Source organism: Leuresthes tenuis, unplaced genomic scaffold (assembly GCF_036924035.1).
Source record: "Leuresthes tenuis unplaced genomic scaffold, fLeuTen1.0.hap1 SCAF_20, whole genome shotgun sequence".
Classification (NCBI taxonomy): Eukaryota; Metazoa; Chordata; class Actinopteri; order Atheriniformes; family Atherinopsidae; genus Leuresthes; species Leuresthes tenuis.
In genome coordinates this window covers 16900367-16916040 of record NW_027325374.1, presented here as the reverse complement: position 1 = coordinate 16916040, position 15674 = coordinate 16900367, and the positions used below count along the sequence as shown (strand labels likewise).

The 15674-nt window shown below is 39.8% G+C and overlaps 3 protein-coding genes and 1 non-coding gene across 5 annotated transcripts; 2 read left to right on the top strand and 2 right to left on the bottom strand.

The window, feature by feature from the left end:
• Positions 1–1596: 1596 nt before the first annotated feature.
• On the bottom strand, positions 1597–4978 carry pdap1a (pdgfa associated protein 1a). Its single transcript, XM_072372891.1, has 6 exons — positions 4795–4978; positions 3935–4017; positions 3783–3857; positions 2621–2745; positions 2334–2485; positions 1597–2143 (listed from the first exon to the last, which is right to left on the bottom strand). The coding sequence occupies exons 1-6, from the start codon at positions 4805–4807 to the stop codon at positions 2109–2111; spliced, it is 483 nt and encodes a 160-aa protein (XP_072228992.1). The 5' UTR covers positions 4808–4978; the 3' UTR covers positions 1597–2108.
• Positions 4979–5554: 576 nt separating this feature from the next.
• cby1 (chibby 1, beta catenin antagonist) lies at positions 5555–7341 on the bottom strand. 2 transcript variants are annotated; one of them, XM_072373119.1, is made up of 5 exons: positions 7181–7341; positions 6941–7039; positions 6597–6702; positions 6370–6482; positions 5555–6033 (listed from the first exon to the last, which is right to left on the bottom strand). In XM_072373119.1, the coding sequence occupies exons 2-5, from the start codon at positions 7016–7018 to the stop codon at positions 5953–5955; spliced, it is 378 nt and encodes a 125-aa protein (XP_072229220.1). In that variant the 5' UTR covers positions 7019–7039; positions 7181–7341; the 3' UTR covers positions 5555–5952. The 2 variants fall into 2 exon arrangements, with proteins under 2 accessions (XP_072229220.1, XP_072229219.1); XM_072373118.1 differs by having other exon boundaries at positions 7266–7341.
• A 432-nt stretch (positions 7342–7773) lies between these two features.
• trnar-ccu (transfer RNA arginine (anticodon CCU)) lies at positions 7774–7846 on the top strand. The gene has a single exon. It is a non-coding gene; the product is annotated as a tRNA-Arg (tRNA).
• A 104-nt stretch (positions 7847–7950) lies between these two features.
• plbd1b (phospholipase B domain containing 1b) lies at positions 7951–15070 on the top strand. Its single transcript, XM_072373355.1, has 11 exons — positions 7951–8162; positions 8768–8990; positions 9210–9293; positions 9445–9586; positions 9678–9815; positions 10141–10285; positions 11332–11532; positions 13123–13263; positions 13411–13596; positions 13741–13847; positions 14316–15070. Exons 1-11 carry the CDS (start codon positions 8030–8032, stop codon positions 14490–14492), a joined length of 1677 nt encoding a protein of 558 aa, XP_072229456.1. The 5' UTR covers positions 7951–8029; the 3' UTR covers positions 14493–15070.
• Positions 15071–15674: the final 604 nt, after the last annotated feature.

Sequence of the window (15674 nt, the reverse complement as noted above, 5' to 3'; positions counted from 1 at the left end):
GCGGTTTTGTTTCTCGTCACCTGTCTGCCTTTGGAGAAACGTGTCCTCGCACGTTGGCACCAGACAACGACAATGGACGTATACGAAATAGTCATCGTTATTAATTGTCTTTTTCTAAAGGCCAATCACCTCGTCTCAGATATGAAACCTTGTTGTGTGACAAAACCACGGGATACAGGACACCCACAACCAAAAAAAAAAAAAAAAAAAAAACTGATTGAAAAAGAACCTCACACCAACCTACTTCTGTGAAATGAAAAGATGAAGAATAAAGACGCAACTGCAGCTAAACGCACACATCTGACCAAATGTGGGTCTATTTAATGGGAGAAACTTATCTAATAGCACCCCTCAACATTTCAGCTTACAGCACTGCGTGATTTATGATCCTGTAGATTTAAGAAGCACAACCGTTTTTTTAAAAACCATTGTTCTCTTTATTTAGATATTAGCCAAATGACATCTAACCATCATTCCGTTGCACTGATGAATTTCCTGCTAGAGACACTGCAACAACTTTGCTCCCTGACAGATGCTGCAGTCTAGTGGTCGACTGTACTGACAAAATTAATGTAAGTGTAGGATAAGAAACAAACAAACAAAAAAAAAAAAGCTCTGGGCCCAGCATTTCTACAACCTGATGGCTAAGCCTCCCTTTTATTGACAATTTGCATGTGTGAAAAACATCAATCCAACTGATCCAAAGTACAAATCCCGGCTGCTTTCAACCACAGAGACAAATATTAACACAGTCACACCTTTTGAGGATTTTATTCTTTAAAAAGCCCCCAAATCCAGGATGGAAAATGAGGAATTTTCATGCTGTGGCTACATTTCTTACATTTTGTGGGTTCAACAATTTTTAGCAAACTTAAATGTTCAAAGGAAAACCGTTTTCCTGTTCAAGACAATTCCAAATCAGCAACATACTGAGATGTCATGCACACCTGTGAAGCATAAACAATACAAAAGACCAGCAGTGGAACCTCTTTCTCAGCTTTTTTTGCAGTGAGAGCATGTGATCATTTGGAGAGAAGTTGGTGGTAGTGTTGAATTTAATGTGTTAGCTGTAAACTAACTCCATGTATCATTATCTCTATAGCACTTTAATTAAAAGAGAAAGACTGTGAGCTGGCCGTGCTTCAACTTAATAAAAAAAGCAACAAAAGACAATGTCTTCTACAAGCGATCCCATTAGAAACAGGGCGAGACCACAGTTACTGAGGCGGTCTGTGCCAGCACTAATGTTCTACAACTTAAGCATACTGAGAAGCTTTAAGCAAAACACACAGGACACATTTTTGAATGAGGAGCAATGAATTGATTGAAGGGAGTAAAATGTGGGAGAAGATCCATGGGTAAAGTGTCAAATGAAAAATGTTCATAAAGCTAGACCTAAACTGGAACAAAAAGGGGGGAAAAACACTGCAGATTGTGAATTTATTTAATTTCTTTTTTTTTTTTTTTGAAGAGAAGGGAAAAATACATTTAATGCAACACATCCACTTAGCTGTTGATTAAATTAAAAGCTGCGGTACAGCATGCAATTGTAAACCCAGAACAAACCAGTGAACTTGAAAACTGAATCCGTATGCATCAGATTTTCCTCAGAACAGTTTAATTCGCTCCTCCATCACCCGGCTTCCCGTCTTACAGAACAAATCAAAGGATGAGTAAAGCACCAAAGAAATCCTCACTGTAATACCCGCTCGGAAAACGTCTATTACATAACCTTGTAAAAACATATGAATCATAAGGAATGGGACTTTTTTAGCAGCTTTAGAATTAAAATCCTGGTAAGAGAGGAGTGAAAAGGCTGCAAGGCACATGGAAAACCTGCTAATGTCTCCTCTTAAACCTCAAAATAATTTCAAAGAAAATTAAAGGCATTCCAAATGTTGCATTCCTCTTCACCTTGCTTCGCTTCACCTGTTCTGACCTTACAGTCATGGAAGATCCACGTCCCTCTGATTTGAAGTGAGGGACAGGAGTTCAGCGGCGGCCCTGATCTTATGTCACCCATATTGGTCCCCTCCCAGTTCTCCAGTTCTCCTCCTCCTCCCATCCCTCTGAGACTGAAGTGTGTGTCGAAGCTTTCAGGTGGAGCACTAGCGCTTTGCTTTGGCCTCTTCAGCTTCTTTTTCTAAGAAAAAACAACAACATTGACATTAAGAAGATCCTACTAGTTGCTCTTAAATCAAATCTATCCATAAACTTACTCCATTAAAGATGAGATGCATTTTGTTTTTAACTGCAGCTATTCAAATAATTTCTTTCTTCTGCCCTTCCACACGGTTAATCGCTGTGTGTTTTTTTTTTTTTTTCTCTCTTACCTTTCCTGAGTTCGTCTCGCTTCTTGGCAGCATCTTCCCTCTGTTTCTTGATGATCGCCAGTCTGGCCAGGTCAGCCCTGGCCTGCTCAGTTTTACCCTCAAGATGAAGCTTCATGTAACGTTCCTTTGATTTCTGCTTCTCTATTTCCTCTCTGAAAAACAGAAAAGCGAGCTATACCAAGAGTAGAACTTAACTGCCATACTTTGAAATAAACCTCGAGGGGCAAATTGGAGTTTAGGACATGACAATCACAAAAAAGCTAAACAATAAATGACTGCAGACACACCTCTCTCTGCGCGATAGCTCTTTGGGAGCACTGACATCGATTTCAGTCACCTTCTTGCTCTTCTGAGACACGCGGTTGGGATTCTCGATCTCTATGAGCCCCTCGACTCCACTCCTCTTCTTTGACTGTGTGTAAAAAGAACAGTTAGAGCATTGGCCAAAAGCCCAAAAAGAGCAGCAGGAACTTGCAACAAATGTGATCCTCTTGCTTCTGTAAGGTCTAGTTTTGTCCTAATTTCAAGGCTGCCTGTCGTTTTCGTGCCTTTATTCCATCTCACACTTGTTCAAAAAACATTGAACAAGTGAGAAACGATACAAACGCTGAATGTTTTTAAGTCGCCAGAAACATCATCGAAGTAAAACCTCTGTAGTTTTTAAAATTTCAGGCACAGAACATTACCCTGACCTGCCAGATGATTTGTTACATGAACAAACATCAATTAAAATCAACAAAGCGCCACAAGCAGAATCGGAGTCGCCGTTGTTGACTGTAGGCTGCTGAAGCTGCTCAGAGATATCAGAGTAAGATGTTATGTATTTTTTTGCGACAAACAGATGGCTTAGAGTAGGACTCCAGCAACTATTTGTTTGCATTTGGCAACCGTTCTTTGGGGCAGTGTGACAAAATCGTTGCAACTAGGTTCATCCGTGCGAAACCCGTCCCGATTCGTTATTGTAATTTCATATCAGAGCAAACACAAGCCTGCTGGGTTGGGTCAAAGCTACGCGAGCTGTTTTCTGTCGTGTCAGGTCAATCAACATCCCAGTTTAGCTCTGAGGCCATTTGAACTGTTGGCTGATTTTCCAAAACAAAAAGACCATTTAGACCTTCCACTCACACTAAACTCCCACATTCACGACGACCATAAGATGTACAATCAGCAGACAATCTCAGATCGGAAAAGAGGAAGACCTATTCTCCTGACAGTTTATGAGGTTGAAACACTGCGAAGAAAGGAGAAATTTTATGCTGTTGCTCCTAAACTGTACATTTAGGGAAATTTAGAAAATTTAAGAGAACGAAAAAAAGAAAGCTTCAAGTAGTAAACAGCCGGATTTAATCATAAACACAAATGATCAATTAAAAGCTACATCAACTAACCATGAAATTCTGGTCAAACTGCACTGACTGACAATTTCACAAGGCCTTTGGCCTTACTTACATCAGATTCCTCATCACTGCTGCTCTCCTCCTCAGACTCCTCAGAACTTTCCTTCTCTGCACCAGCATTTGCTTCCTGTTAAAAACACATATACAATTACATTAGACCTTGTTCGAAGGCGACTTTGAATTTGCTGCAAATCCTCTACTCACCTTCTCTCTCTGGGCTCTCATCTGCCGATCAATCTCCTCTGGGTTGCTGAACTGTTTCCCTCGGCCCTTGTGACCCTTTTTACCTACAACACAATTATCTAAATTGTCATGTCATGTAAACGCTAAACAGGTTTAGATGTGTCATATCAAACGGGGGGGTTACAGCATTCCTTTCAGTGCAGTTGGAGACACTTTGGTTCAGGCTATTTAGCTGGTAGGACTTAAAAACAAAAAATAACTGTAGAATATTATTTGACCCAGTAGTGCTTGGGAATACATGGTCCCAAAGAAGCATTTATGGTAAAAAGCAAATAACCCTTGCGAGTTATATGTGGTGTGACGTTCACGGGGCGGGGGGGATGTTCCATTCACTAGCAAACGTCATGGCCGGCAAGAGGTACTGGTGAATACTGGGCCAAAATAACCCCAGTAACTACTAGTGAATACTTTGTGTAAACATTTATGTCTGTAACAAGTGATACTAACAAGGTTCGTCGACCGGGAATTCATTTAAAGGGTAAAATGTCAAAGCCTACCAACGCGGTCTCGTGTGCACATGGTACTGGATATTCTTCTCTAACATCAAGAAATGTAACCATTCAAGTTCTTTCACGTGTCCAATTAAATGGCAATCTGGTACCTATATACAACTGCACATTTTTAAACCACTGCCCATTACATGCGGCGTCTTACTGACCGGCTCATACTCAACAAATAGCAGTCTGCTAACCATTTAACATGCTAACAGCTAACGTGAGAATTCGACGGGAATTAATGCTACATAAGCTAGCAGCTCGCTGCCTAGATTTAGCTCACTGTAGAAGGAATATTACGGTCAGTCAGATAACAACAATACTTACCACCGCGCGGCATTGTTAAAAATGAAAATATTGAAGAAAGAGTACACCACAATATCGCCGTACGATACAACAGTTAAGAGGCAAAGCCGGTGGTTTAAAGTGCTTTAAAAGAGAGGCTAGAAACTACTTCGTCTCTCCCGCTAGTAGCAGCAACAACGTCGATGGACGCCTTCTGTCATTCAAGGCCGCCTTCGCATGCGCAGTAGGGAGCATCAGACCAATCGCTTTACAGAGCGTTTGCCTGAAATGTGCATCTACCAATTAAATGAAAAGACTCGCGCTCTCAACACTCATTCATAAAATATCCTACTTTGCTTAATGGGATTAGTTTTGATGACTTTAATACAAGATCATAATTATCCACAGTTCTAACACGGGGAAAGTACAGTTTTATGGGCTTATAGTCTTACAAAAGCATCGTTTGAAGATACCTTATTGAGAAAGCAAGCAAGCTGTTATTCAAGTCCAATTACATCCAATCCAGTTAAATTCAAATGTGGATTTCCTGACTAAATTTCAAAGGGATAAAATGCAGCACAAGGCCGTGATCGACTGACTGAGCTGGGTGTAAATGCTCTCAAAAAGGTTGCAAGTCTGCAACTGAGATTTTTTCTTTATGGTCAAACTTCTGTTTCCAAGGCCAAGAATAACTCAAATAAAATAATTATACAGTACATGAAAGAAAAGAAAACAATGACCCTAATAAAAAGGAGGAAAGATCAAAAGCAACAACTGAATGATAGAAAAGGAAAAAAACACCTGTTTTCCAGCAATTTAATTTTCAGTTTACAGACAAAGGAACAGAGCAAGTACAAAAATAATAAAAGACCATTTCAGTTTTTAAATATCATACCCATGTGCAATGTCTAAAAAAATGTGTGTGCTGAAAAATGGATGCTCTTACTGGATTCAGATTGAATCAAATGCAGGAAAGAAAAAAGACAGGGAGCCTCTGAATCCCTTTTTCTTGCAACAGGTTTTAAGGGGATGAATGTGTCCTCGTTGTGAAAATAAATGTAAGCCCCTTAATTTATCCAGGGAGTTTTCTTTCTTGTTCTTGTTAAGTCAATGAACTTCTAATTATGTGTCAATACGAGGCAAAGGTACCCAATTCTGCTTTAAAACAATACTTATCACGGAGGGACTAGATTAGATTTGTTATTTTTTTCTTCGATGTTGAGTCTTTATATCTTCAATTTCCTTCTCCATCAGGTGGTAGTCGACTGTAGTTTCAGTCAGCTTGAAGAAAAGAGATCAAATATTATTATTCAAGTGCTTTGGTGAACGAAACTAAATGACATGTGTTTCAAACATATTAAGCAACCCCTTGCAGAACCAGTCCTGGTCTTAGTCTTTGGCCAGCCTTATTCAATGCATAGATATACACCTTGAAGGTGATCGTGTCTGTTGTACTTTTCAGAAATGGCAAAATACAATTTCTTCTTTCTGTGGGTCTGAAAGTTGTCTGCTGAGAATGAACATTGTATTAAACTTTCCTTCCAAAGAGTCTCATAGAGCATCTTTATCATTACTGAGAACGTGGGAACATAATAATGGCAGCTGTTCAGGTCTCACCATGTCCAAGAGCAGTTCAATCTTCAATTTTAGGAGGTTATTTTCCTCTTCCAGTTGCACATTTCTCTTCTTAAGCCGCTGCAATTCTCTACCGGACGTATTTCCAAGAGATTCTGGTTTTAAGAACAAAAAATAAACTTAATTTGCGCTGTGTTGGCCATTCAGATACTGAAAAAAAAAAAAAACACAGGAGAGGACATGACATCCAACTGTATTAGTCTGTTAACCTGATATCCATTGTCCATCTTCAAATTTCCAGCTCTGGCCTCCAATGTTCATCGCAGGTGGTCCATACTCGAGACCAAGTTCTATTTCTCTTGTTGAACGATCCAACTTTAGGAGAGGAAAGGGTAAAATCATCAGAATACTCTGATTGTACAGACGTATTAAAACTGAATGATTAATTGGCTTGTTTGATTTGTGAATTTACTGAATATGTTATATTAAGCAAAGGTTGAAACATTGTTTGATCTACCACTGGGACCATAAGTCAAAGTGCTTCGTTACAAAAGTATCACACATTTCGTTAACTGATGCTGCCATAGATAACTGACTTGCTCCACTCACTCACCGTGTGAAGGCTGGACAGAGATGCAGATTTACGAGGTGGAGTTTTCTTCGGACTGAAAGTGTTTCCAAAGAGCGGCATCTTCAGTGATTTTTTCAGGTCCTATGTAAGACACGATACACCAATAGCAATTAGTAAGGTTTAATAGCGCTGTCAAGCTACCTGTGTTTATCGCTGCTAACGGTACACTACCGAGCTAATCCTAGGTGGCTAACACAAGCTAGCTGTATGAATAACTCATACCTGACATGTAACTGAAACTCTCCTCTGCCCATCAGATGTGTTAGTAGCTGTTGTGTCTCTAAAAATATGTAGCTAATATATTTACCTCCATACAGACTATCTATTTAAAGTCTTAACGCTGTGGTTGAAATGTCCTTCTCCCCAAACATGCTTGCTACTGCGCAAGTGCGAAAATTCCATTCCATCCTAAGTAAATAACTCGGTGAAGCGTTGCCAACCCGAAATGCAAATTTGCCCTGAAAATTAATCCAACATGGCCAAGATGTAAAAATATAAAATTTCATTCAACGATGCAATGCTTTATTAAAGACAGCGTTTAAACATTTCAATACAAATTAATTTTAGGATGACAATGGTACCTCATTGTAGGATGACAATGGAATCGTCCCTTAAACCAAACAGCGTCACCATGGTGATCTGTTCAAGCCTTATCATGATCTGATTATTCAATCGTATGCGTTCTTGAAAAGCAAAACTGATCAATTTGGTCAATTAACGTACAAACATTGGACAATTAAACAATAAAAAAAATAGATATATAGATATCGTTTCTACAAAATAAAAAGTAACTATCTAACATATACGAATGCCGCGCCCCAGTGGCCTAATGGATAAGGCACTGGCCTCCTAAGCCAGGGATTGTGGGTTCGAGTCCCATCTGGGGTGTTAACTTTTTCACAGTTCTGAATAAGTGTATCGTTTTCATTTCATTTTTTTAAAAAAAATTCTCTCTTAGTTTTTCTTTTGTTTGAAAAATAATGGAAAAATTGCAGCCGTTCATGGTCCCAAGTACTCACACTCCGTCGCGGCAACTCTCAAAGCAGCAATATTGTCTCTTCACTGAAATACATGACGGACGACACACTATCAACTGACATGGAGACACGGACCATCAGTTTATTGGTACTGCTGAGCACTTTGGCTGTATCGGTGCAACACATGGATGTCTTCAAAACAACGTCCAATAAGATGCAAACTTACCGTGAGTAATTTTGCTGTGGTATCTGTGTAAGACTTTATCTGCTTTTTGATCCATCCAGATATTCCCCTCGACGCTACGATGAAATATCTCTTGAGGGCAGATGCAGATAGAGGACATGTTGGAAATCATTAGATTTTTTTCTCCAGAGATCATATAGACATTTTTATCTAAAATATTTTTCACTTGTTTGCTAGTTTTTAGCATTACAGTATCCACACCAGTGTTTAGATTTCAGCAGTTTACATGTTGATCAAATTAATTTAGTGTTATTTTGATGTTGTTTCACATCAACTAGTGTTTACCAGCAGCATTGTATGAATACTCTTGTATTCTTAACCATCAAGTAAATTAGGTTCACTTCTAAAAAAAAAAAAAAAAGGAAAATTCTAACAGGAACCATTCTAGTCAGTGTGCATAATTATGATAGTATATGAAAGTTAATATTCTCTTGACAGCGAGTCCAGCAACACATAAGAAAATGTATGATTTTAAAAATGGCTGCATTTTTCTTATAGAATATTCTATTAGGGTCATGACATTATCTTACATAATGTGCGTTATCTAACCTCAACCCTATAACCCTGTCGATCCTCCTACAATGGTAGAGCTCCAAGAGGCCACTGTGCACTGGGATGCTGCCCAGAAAAGCGTGATCCTGAAGGAAGGGGTGATAGAGACAGAGGGGGGAGCCTATGGTTACTTCAATGACACTCTGCTCCTTTCTGGATGGGGCATCTTGGAGATCAGTGCAGGTTATGGGGGAATTGCACTGGAAGATGAGACGACTTTCTTCCTGGCTGGCTACCTGGAGGGTTTCCTCACTGCTGGGTGAGTGGTATGGCTCTTGAGCAAAAGCACAAAATGCAAATCGGCCAACATTCTGTGACGTTTCACAACAACTGATAATTTATTAAATTAAATTCTTAGTTGTTCACTAACACTTCATATTTCTGTATTGTTGGAGCTGCTAACCGTAAATGCCACACATGGGAGGAGGAGAAAGGATGTGTTTTAATCTCCAGTAATCTTTTTCTTTCTCTGTTGTAGACAGATGTTCAGTCATTACTCCAACATGTATCCTCAGCTGATAAAGGATGAGAAGGTTTTAACTCCCTTGAAAAACTTTTTGAGGTATAGCGTTGTGTTTTCCCTCTATATTCTAGTGTTTCACCTGTTCAGCTAAAGAGAGACACTCTTCAAAACTTTGTATTCGCCTGGTGAAATCAGGCCCCGCATTGGAGAAGCTGATTTGCTTCCACTTTGTTGTCTGAATGATTCACAGCAAACAGGACCAGTGGGCCCGAGAGCAAGTGAAACTGAGGAGAAACAGCGACCCCCTGTGGAAACATCTGGGACTGATCTTGGCCCAGCTGGATGGACTCCATGCTGGAGCTGCACAGTGGGCCAAAAACAAACATAAAGAGGTGTGTTTGTGTGTTGGTAGAGGCGGTTAAAGAGCTGTCACAACTGATCAGTTCATTAATCTCTGTCTTTTTCTCTCTCCTTCCTGCCCAGCCTCTGTCAGTGTTTGCAGTCCAGTTCCTGAATGGTGTTGGTGACCTCCTGGACCTCATCCCAGCTCTGACACCTCGCCCCGCAGGGACCGGAGCTTTCAGGATGCCAGGAATGGGCCACTGCACTGCCCTAATAAAGGTTAGGCTATTTGCCTAATTTGGCTCAAGCTGTGAGGGAAAGCACAACATAGATCTAATTGCTTTTATATGAGAGAAAAGGCCATGGTGAGGGGACATTTCTTCTTCTGCTTACACTCATTCATGGAGAAAAGACTGTTCAAATGGAGGTGAGGAAACTTGGTGATGCAGTTAAATTGGAAGAAGTGCATTATTAAATATATATCGTTTGAAATTGCTACTGGATTTTGGGATTCATTTTAAATTGCACAGAATGTGAAACTGTTACGGAGAAAAAATGTATTAAAACCTGACCACAACCTATTTTTTTTCCTTCTCTGTCTAAGGTGCTGCCAGGCTTTGAGAATCTGCTGTTTGGCCACTCCAGCTGGTATACTTATGCAGCCACTATGAGAATCTATAAATTCTGGGACTTCAGGGTATCTGACACACACACTGCTACTGGAAGGATGTCGTTCAGCAGCTACCCTGGTACACGCAATCAGTCGCAGTACATCACATATTTGAGCTGTAAAGGAATACTTCTCTTTACAGATATCACGATGAAGTATCTAGCATTAGTAAAGTTGGCAAAATAGTGACCACAGACATCCAGGACTGAGCCTTGATCCTCAACAAAAAACTTCCATTCACCACGATTCTCGTACCAAGCACTCAGCTTAGGAAGATCGAAGGTAACGCTCAGCTCAGCGAATGTACAAAAGAAATCCAAAGAATGATGAAAGTGTTCCCTCGCTGCTGAGTCACAGGAGGCTGAGTAATTATGTGGCCAAAGAATTGTCAAGTGATCCAGGCCTTGAAAAATCCTCTTATGGCCTGTGTTGCTATCAGAACACAAGTGGTTTTAAGGGACTATTTTTAGAGATCTGCAAGCCACGGATATCACTTCACTATATTAAACTGAAGCAATGAAAACACACTGGTGCCCGTGGAGCTTATGTGGACTCTTGTGGCCTTCTTGCGCTGACAACAATAGTACGCAGCAGATTGTGACGGAAGATCTATTTTGCTTCTGTTTGTTACTGTTAACAGCACCGAGAGCATTGTTAGTTATACAATTACCAATATAAACTTGTAATGCAGTTAAAACTGCAAACATGTCTTCTTCTGCAATTTAGTTACGTACCTGTTTAGGGTTGTGCACATTTTGACTGCTATGTATTTACGTATAATGTTCAATTTAATAAGATATTTGATGAGATAATGCACATGCGGATTAACGAAACAGCACATGACAATATCTAAGCCCGCTGGAGACACAATACCAGCTTCGGCAGCAGTGACTGATCCATTCATTATAGCCAACAGTGTTCGGCTGAGAAATGTATTTACCTAAAAGTGTTGGAGTCATGTGCTTTTAAATCCTGGAGTACATAACAAAATGCCATCATTTCTTGTGAAATGACGTTCATGAGAAATGTAAACGAACATAAGAGTGCTTTAAGAAAGCACAAATCACTTTTTACCTTTCGTGTTGGGAAGACCATACTTTCCTCCCACTCTCCTTCCTCCTCCAGGCTTTCTGATGTCTCTCGATGACTTCTACCTCCTCGGGAGCGGCCTGCTGATGACTCAGACCTCCATAGGTGTTTTCAATGCGTCTCTGTTCTCCCAGCTTAGTCCACACTGCTTACTGGCCTGGCAAAGAGTCCGCCTGGCCAACAGTCTGGCTCACAATGGAGAGGAGTGGGCACAAGTTTTCTCCAAATACACCTCAGGTGAGATCATGATGTTCTGAGCAACAATACGTGTGCTTTGGTGTGTGCTTTGGTTTTATTCAAAACCAAGCAACAGTAGATTTTAGGAGAATAATGAGGACTGGATAATTGACAAGGAAAAGTCAATGTATTACATCTTAGTTGAATGAAGGTGGCTTGCTGCTGTTTAAAAATTCTCAGAACAAATTTCCATAGAGATGTAGCAGAGTCCCAAACAGAGCATTGTTCTCATTACACAGCAGTGTGTGTGTTAATTGGGAGGCGTCTTTGATCTTTCACGTCATGTTGCTACGGGAGGGCAGGAGGAGAGCAGTACAGCGTGTTCTTGAGAGTTGCGGTCCTCCCATCACCCAGCAGACTCCACTCTTACATTCACCGTTAAACCAAACTGCTGTGGTCGCCTTTCGGCAGTTAACACGAGGGTCTTTACCACTCCTTGTGCACCACTCCTGACTTTCAGGTTATCATCGGTGTGAGCAAGCAACTTCACAGAATATCTTCCAGTAAACCCAAATCCCTCAGGCACATGCAAGACTGTGCTTGTTACCTTTCCTGTGCCAGTTAAACGCCATAAACAAGAAGACTTAGACTGATCATGTTAATACTTGTGTTAGTCTTTTACTCAATACTTCATCTTGTAGATTTGAAAAACTGCAAATATTAACTAAACCCAGATTTGATTAGAACTACATATAGAAGAGTTCAAATAAAAATGCACTGGAAGGCCTTTACAGAGCAGAAGCAAAACTTACAGTGACACTCGAGAATGTGACAGGCGTTTTCTTTTGCTCTTGGACTCCCCCTACAGTTCTAACACCACCGTTATAAAAACAAACCTCAGCGCGAGCTCTGCAAATGTACAGCAACGCACATTCACTTTTTTATGCCAAGCGAGCGTAAAGCAAAGCAGTTTCAGGCCCAGGGATGTGCAAACAAAGGTCAACACACAGTTTTAAGGTTCACAAACTTCTCTAGTGTCACTTTGAAAAGGCACAAATGACAACAAAACTGAAATATAAAAGATTCAAAGATAAAAAGTACTTACGAAAGCAAATCTTAAATACCAGCCAAACGATAATAACAGGAATAACTATATAAGCAAAAAGTCTAAATGCAACATAGGCCATGAACGAGCATTACAGCAATAAATAAGCAAGTATTTCGGATTTTTGGGATGTTATTTAGCCATGAAGCTAAAATGATAATACAGTAGATGTGATAATCCAGCTTAGATGTGATTAATGCCTGGAACAGTTTTTCTTCTTCTCTTTGTGATGGGATGCTCCCAAATTTGGAAGTTACAAGGATGAAGAGAAGTTGCTCCATAGACTCGTTTGATGTGTGAATTTAAGAACAAATCATGCCCTGTTCAAACATGCTTTAAATACTCCCACATTCTTAGTGGTGGTACTGGAAGCTAATGAAACACATGCACATGGTTAGCTAGTGAAACTCAGGTCATCCAGGCAATCCTGTAGTTTTCTCAGGTTCCACAGATATATAGAGCCAATAGCGTAACAATGCAATGTTGACCAACTTTGGTCAGTTTGACACATTTCGTCAGATATCACTGAGTCTTTTGTCTTTCAGGTACATATAACAGCCAGTATATGGTGGTGGACCTGAACAAGGTTTCTCTGCGTCACAGCATCAGGAATGGAGCTCTGACAGTTGTCGAGCAGATCCCAGGAAAGGTGGTGCATTCTGATCAGACGCAAGCTTTACGCAGTGGTAAGAAACCACCTTACTCTGCGTTTGATTGCCTGTATAGTTTCTTCTTTTATCGATTTATTTATTTTGTAATCAAATCCAGAATGTCTGTTTTATGGAAATAATATGTCTTGGCATCCTCTACCTTCAGTGTGCTACATTTGGCAGGTTATTGGCCATCATACAACATACCATTTCATGTTGAGATCTACAACCTCAGCGGGTACAGTGTGATGTGGAAGAGATACGGAGAAGACTTTTCCTACGATCTCTGTCCCCGAGCTAAAATCCTCCGCAGGGACCAGGCCAAGGTGTCCGACATTAACTCCCTCAAACACATAATGAGATACAACAGTAAGTGTAACAACATTTCTAATATTTCAGTATCCTTTCCTGGGCTCAAGTGACTTTAGAAGTTTAAAAGAAAACACTATCTATAAAGTAGTTCCTTTTAGATTGTAACCAATATGAATAAAAGCTTAATCGGTTCTGTTTTAGACTACAAGAGAGATCCTTACTCTAAAGGCCATCCGTGTAAAACCATCTGTTGCCGTAACGACCTGAGGCCAAGGAGACCACGCCCAGGAGGCTGCTATGACACAAAGGTTAGAGTGCATAAGTCTGGAGCCAAAAATAAAAAAATAAAAAAACATGTTGTATTTCTGTGGAAAGATTTTTTTTTTAATTCTCTTTCTTTTTGTTTGTAATACAACATGAATGTTTCTCAGGTTCTCTTTAAGTAAAAACAACCGTTTGGCATTAACCTGCCAATATCACATTCTGCCATGTTCCCAACTTCTGAAACTAATAAAGCCACAATGGTGTTTGTTTTTATTTTCACATTTTTGTGAATTTGTTTAATCATTAAGCATATATATTATTATCAGTTGCCTTCCAGCCTGCAGTGATTGGTCATATGACTGATCCAAAAGGGGTGTGGGTATGGCAGAAGCTCATTCCATAAATGGCAACAAAAATCTACATCTACATGTACATTATTGGTGTGTTCCATAAACTTTATTAAATGGCTCCACTCTCTTTATGCCCTCCCTCATTTCTATATCACGCCACAGGTGACGGACTACCAGATGGCTCTCCAGCTGGCTGCAGAGGCAATTAATGGCCCCACAACTCAGGGGGGCCTGCGTCCATTCTCATGGCAATCCTTCAACCTCACGGCTCACCAGGGTCTCCCACACACTTACAAATTTGACTTTGTCATCATGAGACCCACAATATGTCAGCCCTGAGAGCTTAGAAAGATGCCGTCCAGCCAGGTGGTGCTTACACACTTTCCTTTTTGGAAAGGAATCGTGAAGTGTTCTGTCACAACACTGAAAATCCTGTAAGTGCACATGTAATTCCTGAACACAGTGTGAAAGAAGGCCAATCTGTGATACAAATGTCTCACTTCACTGTTAAAAAAAGTGATTATTACTGTAATTATTCTTATTTCATATCCCATTGTGAAGTGTGTTATCTATAAGATTTTGGTGTCATTACACACCTTTATTTCACAGTTAATCAGCTAATGGGATGAAATATGAAGTTGTTAGTCATTAAACTTGTTACTAATCAACAAGAACATCATCCTAAATCGATTAAAAGAGCAGTTTGCTTTTTGAACTGAAAACCAGCCACTTGACTCTATGAGATGTTAGTGATTGGTAAATGTCTTATGGCACAGTGTTGATTCATGAGTGGCAGCATTATGACAATTAATTCACATATGGATTATGGACTCATCAACAGTGTTTTCACAGACTGCAAAAGTTTCTCCTATGGTTTATTGTTTGAAGTTCTATGCAATGCTTATTCTGTTTCACACAATGAGGAAAAAAACGTACTTAGTTTGACTTACGTTATACAAATTTTAACAATAAAGTTTATTGAATAAATTGTTGTTTATTTGACCTGACAAGTGTTCATTCTAGTTTTGCAAAGAACACAAGATGAAGATTTGATTTGCTGCACAGAGGATACACATAAAAAAGGATCAGTCTTACCAACTAATTCTACCCGTGAACTGTCAGAAATAATTAAAAAGACGACTACATACTATCTTTGAATAAAATGACCAAAGTCATTGTGCAACAGAAAAATAGTTATTAAATGGAATAAAGAATACAGACAAGTCTCCATGAGGGAAGACGGAAGAGACCAGTACTTCTGAAGGAGAGGCACAAAAGATCAAGGCAGTTGTTTGCATATATTGCTGATATACAGCCACAGTCCTCCTAAGATTATGTTCCACTCATAGAAGAAACCAAAGCAGAACTCTTAAGGAATGTAGTCAATGAATGTTTATAGGTGATGAAATAGGGATCATAAGGAAAAGTGACCGTGAAGACATGCATGGCAGAAGTTTTATCATGGTGTTGAGCTTTGCTCAAATATTGGACGCACTAAGTATCAAAGTGGATGAATGATGA

Coding starts and splice junctions, on each gene's coding strand:
- pdap1a (XM_072372891.1), bottom strand. Junction 3,858..3,934: donor TGAGAGCCCAGAGAGAGAAG/GTGAGTAGAGGA, acceptor TGTTTTTAACAG/GAAGCAAATGCTGGTGCAGA. Junction 2,486..2,620: donor GAGCTATCGCGCAGAGAGAG/GTGTGTCTGCAG, acceptor TCTGTTTTTCAG/AGAGGAAATAGAGAAGCAGA.
- plbd1b (XM_072373355.1), top strand. CDS start 8,030: ATGACGGACGACACACTATCAACTGACATGGAGACACGGACCATCAGT. Junction 9,816..10,140: donor ACTGCACTGCCCTAATAAAG/GTTAGGCTATTT, acceptor TCTCTGTCTAAG/GTGCTGCCAGGCTTTGAGAA. Junction 11,533..13,122: donor TTTCTCCAAATACACCTCAG/GTGAGATCATGA, acceptor TTTGTCTTTCAG/GTACATATAACAGCCAGTAT.
- cby1 (XM_072373118.1), bottom strand. Junction 6,703..6,940: donor CTCTGTCCAGCCTTCACACG/GTGAGTGAGTGG, acceptor CCTCTCCTAAAG/TTGGATCGTTCAACAAGAGA. Junction 6,034..6,369: donor TTGAACTGCTCTTGGACATG/GTGAGACCTGAA, acceptor CTTTTCTTCAAG/CTGACTGAAACTACAGTCGA.